This window comes from Borostomias antarcticus (assembly GCF_949987555.1).
Source record: "Borostomias antarcticus genome assembly, chromosome: 13".
Taxonomy (NCBI): Eukaryota; Metazoa; Chordata; class Actinopteri; order Stomiiformes; family Stomiidae; genus Borostomias; species Borostomias antarcticus.
The window spans coordinates 10,429,657-10,443,897 of record NC_140246.1 but is presented as its reverse complement, the minus strand read 5'-3'; the positions used below and the strand labels follow the sequence as shown (position 1 = coordinate 10,443,897).

The 14,241-nt window shown below is 43.1% G+C and overlaps 1 protein-coding gene across 1 annotated transcript in view; it reads right to left on the bottom strand.

The window, feature by feature from the left end:
* col7a1l (collagen type VII alpha 1-like) overlaps positions 1–14,241 on the bottom strand; it is a gene marked incomplete at both ends in the record, with an annotated part of 70,328 nt that overhangs the window by 7,106 nt on the left and 48,981 nt on the right. Inside the window, 18 exons of the mRNA XM_084447762.1 lie at positions 768–821; positions 1,314–1,391; positions 3,480–3,596; positions 4,581–4,643; positions 4,757–4,819; positions 4,948–5,001; positions 5,133–5,186; positions 5,338–5,418; positions 5,706–5,741; positions 6,616–6,687; positions 6,837–6,908; positions 7,034–7,090; positions 7,195–7,230; positions 11,183–11,218; positions 11,364–11,408; positions 11,531–11,590; positions 11,718–11,753; positions 12,294–12,365. Of these exons, the coding sequence (XP_084303888.1) occupies positions 768–821; positions 1,314–1,391; positions 3,480–3,596; positions 4,581–4,643; positions 4,757–4,819; positions 4,948–5,001; positions 5,133–5,186; positions 5,338–5,418; positions 5,706–5,741; positions 6,616–6,687; positions 6,837–6,908; positions 7,034–7,090; positions 7,195–7,230; positions 11,183–11,218; positions 11,364–11,408; positions 11,531–11,590; positions 11,718–11,753; positions 12,294–12,365 (1,086 nt within the window). The remainder of the gene's footprint in view (positions 1–767; positions 822–1,313; positions 1,392–3,479; positions 3,597–4,580; positions 4,644–4,756; positions 4,820–4,947; positions 5,002–5,132; positions 5,187–5,337; positions 5,419–5,705; positions 5,742–6,615; positions 6,688–6,836; positions 6,909–7,033; positions 7,091–7,194; positions 7,231–11,182; positions 11,219–11,363; positions 11,409–11,530; positions 11,591–11,717; positions 11,754–12,293; positions 12,366–14,241) is intronic.

Here is a 14,241-nt window from a genome sequence, read left to right as displayed (position 1 = left end):
TAATGGCTAACTTGGCTAGAACTACAAAGATGGGGCGAAAGTGTTTTTTGTTTTGCGTTTTGATGTCATCCCAGGTGCCAAATCTGGAGCTCTGATACAAAAGGAACGCAGCATAAGCTAGAGCTGTCGATGTTAAGAAATAAGGATGCCCTTATAATGTGTAATCGGCCACTTCTTTTCCAGGCTCCTTAATTAGTAATCAGCAAGTCTTGTGCGTGACTGTTCAGCGTCATGTTTGTGAATGACTCCAGTGTCCCTTGCTTGTTCCAAAGAGAGCACACAACAGAACAGTACACCAGAACACAACAGATGGTGGAACACATGGGGGGCATTGCCACATTAGTGGGAGCTTAGAGCACACACACAACCCCCCCCCACACACACACACTTTACAGTGCATGCCTATATATGAAGACTTGGGGTTACACATACAGTACACACCAAATTCACATACTGTACACCAGTCACGTACATTACCTTTACGCATGTGGAAAAACATACACACGCACACACACACCTACTCACCACACTTCACCACTACCTCCTGTGTTACAAGTTCCTTCACCATCTCAACCTCAACACAGAGAGAGAACAGAGCATTGTCACTCTACTACAGTAGGGGCACAACACAAGCCTATGAGTGGATCAACCATACTGTCTTCAAGTCATTCCTTATTCTTTTGGCTTTCGTGGTCTATTTAGATATATGGCATGAATATTATGAATTCAGACTGAGAGGGAGGACAGAGAGATCAATCCATACTTACAGAGAGACCCGGTTCTCCCTTCTCTCCTTTAGCTCCCTCAGGACCAAGTTCTCCCTGCAGAGGAAGCAATAGTGTCAGGTGCAGTCAGTGAAAATGATGTCTGACATAAATGTACGCTACAAAGGACTGGCACACTCAAATCACAAGACTTAGATTCATAACGGGTGCAGATTCAAAGTCATGCAGAATCAAAAAGGGGGGAAATCCCCGCAAAACAAGCTTTAAATGCTTTTCTTTTTAATGGATAGCAGACACAGACTGTTTCAGCCCTCTGGCATTCGTCATTTAAAACTTATTTTGTGAGTGTGGATTCCCCCCCCCTTTGATTAACATAAATGTATAAAATCGTTAGCAAGCTTAAATGACAATTTATCTACAAATGGCAACTAACCAAAATAGGATAATACAGTTGTTATCCTATGACAAGACATGGTTAAGTTTAGGAGTTTGTCATCTCAAAGGCCATACTACAAAAGCACACACTAACGGCGGCATACGGTCTTTGAGTTATCGGATTGTGGATTGAGTTTTTTGGGAGGGGCTTACATTGTCTCCCGTTTGTCCAGGAGTGCCTGAGGGTCCCTTCAGGCAAGGTTTCACTCGACCTCGCCTACCCCTTGCTCCCTGAAGAAAAACCATGAATCCACTGAGATCATACATACACACAAACACACACACACACACACTTCTCAGCCTGTCTCCAGACCTAGAGTAACCTCTTTCAGCCTGTAAATTCCTTTGCACCCAACATCTACAATGATATCAAGGTCAAGGGACAGTATTCCTCTTCAGCCAAAGTATAACTAATAATTACTTTCATTCTCATCCACTACAGATTTTAAATATGCAATGCATCAAAATGGACCCCAATTAAATGTCCCCTGGGGAAGTCCCTATTAACGATCTGGCCAAGCAACATCAAGAGGCTTCTAATTGTTGCTGAAAGGAGGCATTTGCATGCGATTCTGTTTGAAACTTTGTGTGTTGATTGAAGATCCCCCATCATTGCAGAAATAGCCTCATCTGTCAGAGAGTTAAAGGTGGGGTAGGTAGTTTCAGGAGGAAACCCAGCGGGAAACTGCACACCCGCTCTGCTGGTTTTGGGGTCTGGTCAGATTGGCCAGATCAGAATGATCTCTGTGTCCGAACAGTAGTGTCCCTGGAGTGGGCGCGGTCTGACTCTGGGACTGAGGGTCTCAGAGGACATTATAACTGACCCCCACATCCATGTTAAAGCAACAATCATAAACATAATGGTGGACACAGTCACCTACTAACACCTGCAGGTGCCAGGCGAACACTCATGGATCTACAACAACGTCGACAACAGCAACACTGGACTGGACCAAGACCTCAAGGAAAAGTTACATTTCTTTCTTCCTCTTATAACTCCGTCTCTCACTCATTCTTCAAGAACACTGCACTCAATGAGGGCATTGTCACATTCACAGTAAAAGCTAGTCCTTCCCACCAGACTCAACCTATCTATCTGGTTTCCTCCTCAGGCTCCTCATTGTTCGCATCAAACCACTGAACAGGTCACAGAGTCAATGTCACACATCTTGAATAGCTGTTATGGTCATTAAGTACCAACCTCTCCTGAAGGCCTTCTCAAAGCTAGGGTACAGATTACTTTTGTTCATATTTGGCAGCCTAGAACATACACATACACTATATTGCAAAAAGTATTTGCTCATCTGCCTTTACACGCATATGAACTTAAGTGACATCCCATTCTTAATCCATAGGGTTTAATATGACGTCGCCCCACCCTTTGCAGCTATAACAGCTTCAACTCTTCTGGGAAGGCTTTCCACAAGGTTTAGGAGTGTGTTTATGGGAATTTTTGACCATTCTTCCACATTTGTGAGGTCAGACACTGATATTGGACGAGAAGGCCTAGCTCGCAGTCTCCGCTCTAATTCATCCCAAAGGTGTTCTATCGGGTTGAGGTCAAGGCTCAAGGCCAGTCAAGTTCTTTCACACCAAACTCGCTCATCCATGTCTTTATGGACCTTGCTTTGTGCACTGGTGCGCAGTCATGTTGGAACAGGAAGGGGCCATCCCCAAACTGTTCCCACAAAGTTGGGAGCATGGAATTGTCCAGAATCACTTGGTATGCTGAAGCATTCAGAATTCCTTTCACTGGAACTAAGGGGCCAAGCCCGGCTCCTGAAAAACAACCCCACACCATAATCCCCCTTCCACCGAACTTCACACTTGGCACAATGCAGTCAGACAAGTACCGTTCTCCTGGCAACCGCCAAACCCAGAATTGTCCATCAGATTGCCAGATGGAGAAGCGTGATTCGTCACTCCAGAGAAAGCGTCTCCACTGGTCTGGAGTCCAGTGGCAGTCGCTCTGTCATCTGTTGGATGGGTGAGTGAATACTTTTGGCAATATAGTGTAGGTTGGTCGTAAGAGGGTTCCAGCAACTGGGAATGCCCAAAATGAGGGTTAAACACCTTGCTAAGTATTGCTCTGTCTCTGCAGTCATACAGTAGACAGCCACCATATATGGCAGAGACTCTGCTATTTGTACCCTTGAAAGATGAAAAGGAAAGTTTGTCACTGGTCCAAGAATTGTGATTCTATACTTACTGCACTTTTAGTATTTTGTGTCCCTGTATGTAATATCGGTGTGTGTGTGTGTGTGTGTGTGTGTGAGAGAGAGAGAGAGAGTCTACTAACAGTATGTCAATGAGTCATACCTTGGGTCCCATTTCACCTTTGAGCCCTGGTGGCCCTGGATGGCCCGCGGCTCCATTCCTACCCGGAGTCCCTGAAGACCCCTTAAAGCCCGGGAACCCTGAGAAACCCGCAGCACCCTGCACAGGCCAGGAAAGTAAGACACGGTTTGTTTTGCTGAACTACAACTGGATATAAATATTTGCACATTGACACCATATTCATCATTTTGGCTCTGTACACCACCACAATGGATTTGAAATGAAACATTCAATATGTGCTTTAAGTGCATCTTTAATGCAGAAATTTAATGCTGAAAAGATTTTGAGGGTATTTTCATCCAAATCAGGTACAAAACATAATGCACTTTACAGAGAACAATGGGGGCCCACCCGTCCCACACGTCCCACCCCTACATATTCCAGAGGGAAGCAAAAAAACATGCTGACAAAAGCAGCAGGATGAATTTTGAAGTGTTTCGGGCAATATTATCTGCTCATATTCAGCCAAATACTTCAGAACTCATTGGATGGCGCTTCACAGTGCAGATGGACAATGACCCAAGGCATACTGCAAAAGCAACCAAGAGTATTTCAAGGCAAAAAAGTGGAATGTTCTGCAATGGCCAAGTCAGTCACCTGAGCTGAATCCAATTAAGCATGTATTTCACTTCCTGAAGACAAAACTGAAGGGAAACTGCCCAAAGAAGAAGCAAGAACTGAAGACAGTTGCAGTAGAGGCCTGGTAGAGCATCACCAGGGATGAAACCCAGTGTCTGGTGATGTCTATGGGTTCCAGACTTCAGGCTGTCATTGACTGCAAAGGATTTGCAACCAAATATTAAATGACAATTTGATTTATGATTATGTTAATTTGTCCAATTACATACTACTTACCCTTAAAAAGGGGGATACCACATATAAAAAATAGTTGTAATTCCTACACCGTTCACCTGATTTGGACGTACAGTAAATACTCTCAAATTAAAGCTGAAAGTCTGCTCTTAAAGCACATATTGAATATTTCATTTCAAATCCGTTGTGGTGTTGTACAGAGCCAAAATGATTAAAATTTTTTGAATGTCCAAATATTTATGGACCGAACTGTAGGTGATTTTAACTAACCTTTTCTCCTTTCAGGCCTGCTGCTCCATCCATCCCATTAACACCTCCATCTCCTTTGTCACCCTATTAGTACATTTAATGATGTTACACAAATAAGTGAACTAGTACCAATGCTTGTGGTTACTGTGTGCGTGTGTGTGTGTGTGTGTGTGTGTGTGTGTGTGTGTGTGTGTTACCTTCCGTCCAGTGAGTCCATTGAGACCTGGGATGCCAGGGTCTCCGGCAAACCCCTTATCCCCCTGTGTTACAGGACCACAGTTGTAACTTTCAATCAGCTACTTTCAATCATCTACTGTACCCTCTCTTACAACTAACTATCCCTGCACACCAGCTCAGAGGACAGCAAAGCTCTACATCAGTAGCTCACCTTTTTTCCGTCCAATCCTGGGCTTCCCATGCGCCCAGGTAGGCCTCGGAATCCCTGTGCATCAGTCGACACAAAATGAGCATCCTTACTCATCATTAGTACCAGCATTCAGAAAAGCCACACTCGCTAGTATCATGGTCATAACTGTAATAATAATGCTCTGATCTAATCAGGTAACTCCTCACCTTCTCTCCTTTCTCCCCAGTGTCTCCTGGTAAACCAGGTACCCCCATGTCACCCTGGGAATGCAAGTACACACTATGTTTCTGTGTATGAAATGCGCTATACAAATAAAGTTTGATTTGATTTGATGTCTTGTTTCCAACTGATTGGTGCAAATAAGGGATTATAGTGGAATCCTATGTTACTTAGAACCCTCTACATTCCTACCTGATCTCCTTTCTGGCCCTGAAGCCCGATGTCGCCTTTGTCACCCTTTTCTCCATCCAAACCATTGTCCCCATTGCGACCCTGTGACAACAATGAGCCAGTTAAGCCTGGTTTATACTGTATCAGACAAGCTACAGTTCATGGCTCATGTCCCTGTGAGCATGCACGCCATGAGCCATAGCTTGACTTATACAGTATAAACTAGGCTTTAACGCACCATGTGTGACATCATGACATCATCATGACAGATAACAAGATAACAAGAAGTTACAGGCACACTCAGAAGTTATCAAGTGCACATTTATTTTCACTCTAATCCAAAAAAAACTGTATATGGACAAAGATTGTGATTTGGGAATGTGACCTACCACTACTCCATTGGCACCAGGCTCCCCGGTGTCTCCCTACAATCATAAAGAATACTAGAGTACCTCGACATAATATCAAATTACAACATTAATGTGATAGTACCACTGAACACGTAATTATTAGATAGGGTCTAAATTGAGCTTGGCTTTCAGGTCAGGTGTAAAAAATCCTGCTAACCAGTAGTGGAGGGAGCGGGGGGCCAAAGGGGTTCCCGCCCCGGGCCCACTGTTATGAATTCCTCACAGTGCAGTCTTCCTCACCCTCACAGTGCAATCCGGTAGAACCACTGCCCCTAGAGGCCTGGGGTGTATTTCACCAGATCCCAATTAGGACCAAGTGTGGTCACCTGTGCTCACCTCACCATAAGGAGCAGTAGTGCTGGTTCTATTGTTCTCTCTTTCCTTCACACCAGACCTCATGGGTAACCAGCTTGCTTCCCAAGACTGTCATGCATCAATGTTGATGATACTGGACATCCAACAACATCATTGAATGTTAATTAATGTTATGTAACAGTAATTAACATAACACTGAATGTTAATTAGTTACTGTGTATTTGCCTGCGATCCTTGGTTGCCCACTAGTTCAGTCTGCCATATTTCTCACCCTTTAGCTGACTGAGGTTTGAGCAAATTAAGGGTAAAATCCATGGTGCCAACCATGGTACTGAATTAGCCTATCAGCAGTTGTGTTGCTTAAATATCAGCAGGCCACCATTTATTGATAAATCCATGGCACTGTCCCATGATGCTGAAATAGAACACCTAATTGTATTCTGCATTTCTTTCCGTTCCGTCTACGTTAGTTTCCCCTTGGATCTGTCTTGCATCACCATACAGCCTATAGGGGCCCACTATGAGGTCCCCGCCCCCTCTGCAATGAACCATTAGCTCCGCCCCTGCTGCTAACCTTATGTCCAACTGGTCCTCGGACTCCAAACGGGCCCAGGGCTCCTTTGGTTCCTACATCTCCTTTGAGGCCCTAAAGTAATTAAACGTCACTTTTTTTAATAAGCACAGGTACTTAAATTATTATTAATTGTTATAAACTGAATTTAATCAAATTGAATGGTTGAGCTATTCCTCTATGTAAATATATGTATTAGGTCTTCTCTCAACTGACAGAACGACCTTGAAGCCAGGAGGCCCGTCCTCGCCCTTCTCTCCTTTATCTCCATCAAAACCAGGGGGTCCTCGAGTGCCCTACAAACAACATCACACAACTCCATCATACACACATACAGTACATGCATTAGCAACATCTATCAGAGCAGGGGCTACATAGAAATGGATTGATTTCTTGGGGGGACCATTTCACAGGATCTCACCCCTTCTCCCTTGGGGCCCTTGTATCCACGTGGTCCTTGGATTTGGAGTGGGCTACCCTAAATAAAGCCATCAGAAATGTACCATTAACTACCAGAAAAACTAATTAACCATAACAAATGAATGATAATTTAAATAACAGTAAGTCATCCGTGTATCGTACCCGTTCCCCTCTGATCCCTGGAAATCCCCGGCCACCCTGTGAAGAGAGACATGTTGGTAGAGGATCTTCACTAAAAGCTATATATACTGTAGTATACACAGACACTGAGGTATACAGTATCAGGTAGTCACTGTAGCAGATTATGGACATGACAAATATTCTACAGACCATATTGTGAGACCATCTCACTGACTGGAATGTTGGTGATATCTGATTAAGATCTGGCAGCACGGGACATCCTGCTCTCCCCTACCCAGTGACTAATCAATGGGAGGCCATGCAGGGAGGAACATAGTTCGTTTAGACTGTTTCCTGTCAAACGCACAGTAAAACCTGACAAAACCCTTTTAGCAAAGACTGGTTCTTTGAAATGGGATTTTGCAAACCATTAAAGGAAAATGCTCGTTTTTGACAACCTGGACCTTATTTACGACATATTATAAGAAGTTTGACTCACCGAGATCACTTTTGTGTTGTTCGGAGGCCTGTAGAAGAAATTTAAAATCCAGCGCGAGCCAGTATATCCATGTAATGGCGGCGCACGGGGCACTGAGAATGCAGTTTCTCAAAATCCATTTTCGGCCGCTAAACGGTTGTTTTCATCAATCAGATTTGATGAATCGACAGTTGAGATTCCTCAACGCGAGCCATTGTTTCGGTTTTCAAATACGTGGTCTGTAGCCTCTGTAATATGATCTTTACACGCCTCTCCCCCACTTGCTCCAGCACGCATGCGCACAGGCCAGCGCGCAGACTGGCTATTCTCCGGCTCACATTCTCTGCGCTACGATCGTTGTTGGTGCCGAGAATATTGTCGTCGTCATTCGTCAGCAACAATCCGATCGTAGCGCAGAGAATGTGAGCCGGAGAATAGCCAGTCTGCGCGCTGGCCTGTGCGCATGCGTGCTGGAGCAAGTGGGGGAGAGGCGTGTAAAGATCATATTACAGAGGCTACAGACCACGTATTTGAAAACCGAAACAATGGCTCGCGTTGAGGAATCTCTACTGTAGATTCATCCAATCTGATTGATGAAAACAACCGTTTAGCGGCCGAAAATGGATTTTGAGAAACTGCATTCTCAGTGCCCCGTGCGCCGCCATTACATGGATATACTGGCTCGCGCTGGATTTTAAATTTCTTCTACAGGCCTCCGAACAACACAAAAGTGATCTCGGTGAGTCAAACTTCTTATAATATGTCGTAAATAAGGTCCAGGTTGTCAAAAACGAGCATTTTCCTTTAAGTCTTTCTCTCCTCGCCATGGTCTTCCTCTCTTCCCCCCCTGGAGTAATAAATCCATGGTGCAACATTCCTGAGGCCACATCGGTCCAACAGAGACTCACACAGTGAAACAAAGGAGTATGAACATTTTTTGTCTTGTTTCTTTAATAAAGTGCTTTTACTACTTACTTTCTCCAAAGTATGTGATGCAACCACCATGAGAATAAGCCCTGGGAATAAAGTATGGGCATTGGCTGCGGTTACATGATGGCTTTTCATTCGGAATGAAATAATCAGAATGAAATCATTCGGAATGAAAGTTTTTCCTGCGAGTTTACATGGGAAATAGTCATTCCAAATAAGGGTTTGTATGAGACACTTTTAATCTCATTTATTCGGGTCCGTGTAAGGTTTGGGGCTGGGAAGGCTTTTGATTAGACAGGGGTTTACGTTTACCGGTAGAAAACACTGTTGTCCTCGTTCCGGATAGCAGCAAGATGGTTGACCACATTATTTATGCCTTTTTTTAGGACTAATTTTGCTTCTGTTCGTGAAGCAGCGGTATGACCAAAACCTTTTACTGCTTACCCTTCGTCTGTTGAGGAGGAGAAGGGATTGTGACGGGACCTGCTAACGGTAATTCAGGCTACCACTCATCTCGGGGGCATCACTGTACATCCCCCTGAGGTAAACACTCAGCAACAACACATTCTTTTCTTTCCATTTATTGTAGAAAATATAAGTACAAAGGTGTTATTGCATCAAGGTCATATGCACACATTATACATAAAAAAATAATCAATATTTTTGACAAATTGATATAAGTTGCATAGAACAAGGCACAGATCCATCTTCTCGCGCTATGTACGTAATCGTGCCAGAAGGAGTTTGCGCAGAAAGACTGGAATGAATTTAATACGATTAAGCGTACACATGTACGAAAAATTATTTCAATCGGATTGAGAATTGGACTACACCAGCCCCTTACATCGGATTAGATTTTCAATCGCATTGGCCATTTTCATTCCGATTTAGGTGTTTACATGATCACTTTTAATAGGATTGGGCTTTCATTCCGAATGAAAAGGGAATTAAACTGTCCATGTAAACGTAGCCATTGATGCATTGTATTTGTAACCAATTGTTACTGTGTGTTGTAAATAACTGGTTCTATGCTGCTGAAGTCAACCTAGCAAGCTTTGGTATCAATCCGAAGCTAAAATCATGAATCAGATGATGATGCATGTTGGGGAAATGTAATATGTTGAAACCATATCAGGGATATTTGATATGATTTGATTCCAGACTCTTAAGAGAATCTTGGCTCCCCTTTTTATGATCCCAAGTGGGTGGGGTCAAAGCAGCCCACAGACTCCTCACTCTGTGTGAGTGACCAATTGGTGCTGTCTATGCAAACAGGACACAACCCAATTTCCTGCCCTTTTTAAGTACCAAATCAAATCAAAATGTATTTATAAAGCACGTTTAAAATGATAGTAGTTGACCAAAGTGCTGTACAAAGGAGGGTCCTAGGTAAAAACATCTCTCAACAAAAACAAGGAAATTTCAGCAAACAATACAGACATTGAACATAAACAAGGCTTGACCACAGACTGCTTAAAATGCCAGGGAGAAAAGGTAGGTTTTTAGGGAGGATTTCAAAAACTCAAGAGTCTGGGAGGATCTAATGTGAAGGGGCAGGCTATTCCATAGCCTGGGGGCAGCCGCCGCAAAGGCCCTGTCGCCTCTATACTTAAGTCTTGTTTTTGGCATCTCCAACAGCAGTTGGTCAGCAGACCTTAAGGCTCTGGCCTGATTGATGAAACTCAATCTGTATCTGTGGAATTGCAACTTTTAAACTAATTTCAGTTGCTGTACAACGAGCAGTGCTGAAATTAAACTCCGCAAACATCAAGCGAGCGACCGACCATCATCGAACACCTCGATTTCCAGCACACTATACTGTAAGGTTGTCATCTAGCGTTCTACTGTGTGTGGTGTTGATGCCAAACGTTGTTTAAGCTTAGAGGATCTAGGATAGGCTGTGATAACCTATGACATCATTCTTTTCATTTCTGCTGTGTTTTCATATTGCCACTTTTGTTTTTCCATCTATTATTGAATTGTGTTTTCATATTATTTTGATAATTGATTAGTATGACTTCAATAAAAATATTAAGCTTTGATCACATCCTAGCGTCATCACATGATCTTTAGGTCACTTAAATGAGTGAAGATCTCCTGAGATTGATAAATTAGACTATTGATAAAGGTTATCTGTTTCCCTGTACAGAACAGGGTGGTGCCCCATACAAGTTGATTTAATGTATTAAGTACATATTCCTTCATATCTGTGATAACCGCGGTATAATCATAAATTATACTTAGTCATAGTTATATTTCCATTGTTCTAACCCTTAGGCTGCTACATCACATTCTCTTTCCCTTTCTCAATTGTCATTCACAGTGTAGCCTCTCATTCTCCCACTCAGGCTGGCCAAAGGTAACAATGGCAGAATATAGTTGAAAGACAGATTTTTCAAAAGCCAGCTTGAATCGACAGGAGATCAGGAGAGATAGCCATCTAACATTTCAATGGAGCGCGGTGAGAGGGAGAACTCAAGGAGGTACTCTGATTGAACTGAAACATCAGTCTTGTCAAAACTGTGAAACACTACTAGACTGTAGAAAAATATGTTTTGAAAATGTATTGTATTGAGTATGAATAGAGGGAAAGAGAAGGGAAAGAGAAACGTAGATATGTACCTTTTCTCCTTTGCTGCCTGCAAAACCCTTCGGACCCTATGAGACAGAGGTCAAGATCAAAGAAAGTACAAGTTCTGTCTCAACATGGCTTGCAGACACGGAGTGTATTTTTCAAATCAATATCTCAAACTACAAGACCTTGCAGTGCATGCTGACACAAGAGGTGATACTAATCACTTACTATATGTCCAGGAGTTCCTTTGACACCTGCAGTGCCCTTTTCACCCTGTCGCCGACCAACGAAGATATGTGAAAATCTAAGTCCAACTTTACGGTAGCTATCTATTTAGATTGGAATCAAGAAGCACAGTTCTATCAAGAGTAGAAGTCCAGAAGGCCCGGTCTCACCCTTCGACCCGGGATCCCGGCCACACCTCTGGCGCCTGGCTCTCCAGGGACACTGTCACCCTGGAGGAAATGCCAAAAGACGAATACTGAAGCTCAAACGCTTAAAATCTCCTGCAGAAAATCTATGCAAACCTCCCCATGTAGACAGGGTGCTAAATGCTCAGATCTTTCTACCAGGCTGTCTTACCTTTGCTCCTTTCACCCCAGGCACACCAGGCTGGCCCTGTGAGAACATCCGTCATGTCACATAAACAATGCCAACCCTTCATCAGGGTAAGGCTGCTTTTATGGGTAGGGTATTCTGAGTACCCAGAAGCTCTCACTGTGACAATAACTTCTGTGAACTAGCTATGATATTAGTGGACACCAATGAGAATCCTATCGGATTTTCAATAGGATGCTGATTGGCCCGCGCAGATAGTGACCTGTGTGGAGAGGCTAATTTGGCCTCTGGATGGTCACTGACCGCAGATTTCCACTGTTCAAGTATTGCTAAAGAGCCCTGTGCTAGCATATCTGGTACACAAGGTGGGATTTACTTGGACTTCCTTCCATGTTAACCTTCACTTAACTTTTTTGTTTACACAAATGGCAAAGTGTATTACCTTAATGAGTTTTTCATTTAATCCCAACTATATGCTCCCGAATAAATAATGTTCAAATGCAGTTGGATTTGAAAGGTATGCACTGGCTCCACCCCCCTGCCCATGCTTTGTGGTGCTTTACTCCAAACTATGGGTAGCATGACCATGTTTCCTCGTACCTGTACCCCAGGTGGGCCTTGTGCTCCGGGAGTTCCAGGTGATCCGTTCTTCCCTCGTCTTCCCTTGTCCCCCTGATCGTGGACAATAAAGTGAATTAAGAACGGCGTGGAAAAGTTCGCACAACTCCAGTCCGCTATAACGCGCTGGTGCCCGGGTCGAAGAATAGAACAATGAAAAATAGAGGTCCTGGCACTCACGTTTTAGTAGAAAAAAGGTTTAATTAGGACAATGTAGACAGTGGACGTTTCGGCGTGTATGCCTTCCTCAGCATGTGAATAACAGACAGGCGACAAACTGAATAAATACTACAAGTTAGGATAGTTTAACCAATCAGCATAAGCGCTCACTCATTTTCTTTCTAGCCTACCTGGTGGGAACTTTCCGTGTCATAACTGCGCACAATGCAGCGCTATGATAAAAGGTGACACATTCTCACATCCACACAAGAACAAGCAATACAACATTAAACACAGAATTTCATGCAAAACCAAATACATAGTTTATTTGCTTAAATGCCCATGTGGCCTAGTTTACATCGGTAAAACGAAAGAGAACTAAAAACACGTATTTCAGAATATAAAAGTAAGATTAGAAACAACGATGAAAATTCCCCAGCAGCTAGACATTTCTCTGCAACAGGTCATGATGTCTGCTCTCTGAAGTTTCAGGGAATTGAAGTAGTAGAACCCCTCAAAAGAGGAGGAAACAGGGATCGACGACTTTTACAGAGAGAAGCAGCCTGGATCTACTGGTTGCGGACTGAAAGCCCAAGGGGACTTAACGAGGAACTTCAATTGGGTTGTTTCCTCTAGAGATTAGTATGGTATTACATTTTGTATGATTTTTTATTCTTTATATCTTTTTTGCTGCAACCAGCTCTTCCTCACAGCCTGAGGGAGCTTAGTCTGCTCATACAGGAATAGAGCACACCTGTTTGATAGCATTGAGGGCAGTTCTCTAGGCCCACTTAATTGAGAGGCTTTAATAGCTGATTAAATGGTAAATGGTAAATGGACTGCACTTATATAGCGCTTTTCCACCTTAGCGGCACTCAAAGCGCTTTACAATGGCCTCTCATTCACCCATTAATGGCGGTAGCTTCCATGCAAGGTGCTAACCTGCTCATTGGGAGCAATTTGGGGTTAGGTGTCTTGCTCAAGGACATGTGGACAGTCGGAGCTGGGATTTGAACCACTGACCCTTCGATCATTGAACGACCCACTCTACCAACTGAGCTACAGTCGCCCATTAGTCTCAACCCATTTGGTTATGGGACTATTTATTTATTTTTCTTATTTTTCTTATTTCTTCATTTTGTTGTCTTTTGCAGCCCACATTTTGCTCATATGATTTACATCTTTTCCATTCAGTCTTTTATAGTTCTTTTCCGATCGCTCCTGCGACATCATATCACCTCTTCTCTTCTCCGTTCCTCCCCCTACGGTACCTCGCCTGACTTTTGATTTTTTAATTTTTAGTATTTTATTTGTAGTGATTTGGGATATACTTTGTCATTTTTCGTTTCAGCCATCAGCCAACCTTTGACCCTTTGTTCTATGTTTACATTCTCACATATTTCTGTTGCTGTATCAAGTAATTGTCCGTTTCTACTATGGAATGTTCTAGAATGGTGTTATCTTTGTCCTTTTGACATGTAACTGATATATTTTTTGTTGTCAAACTCGTTCTCTATCTAAATGACATCAACATTCCTTGATTGGATCTTGTCTGAGCCAAGTTGGACACCTGTGTGGTGCATTATCTGACAGCTGATAGATATTGCGCATTAGTGAGCGCTTATGCTGATTGGTTATACTACCCTAGCTTGTAGTATTTATTCAGTTTGTCGTCTGTCTGTTATTCACATGCTGAGGAAGGCATACACGCCGAAATGTCCACTGTCTACATTGTCCTAATTAAACTTTTTTTCTACTAAAACGTGAGTGC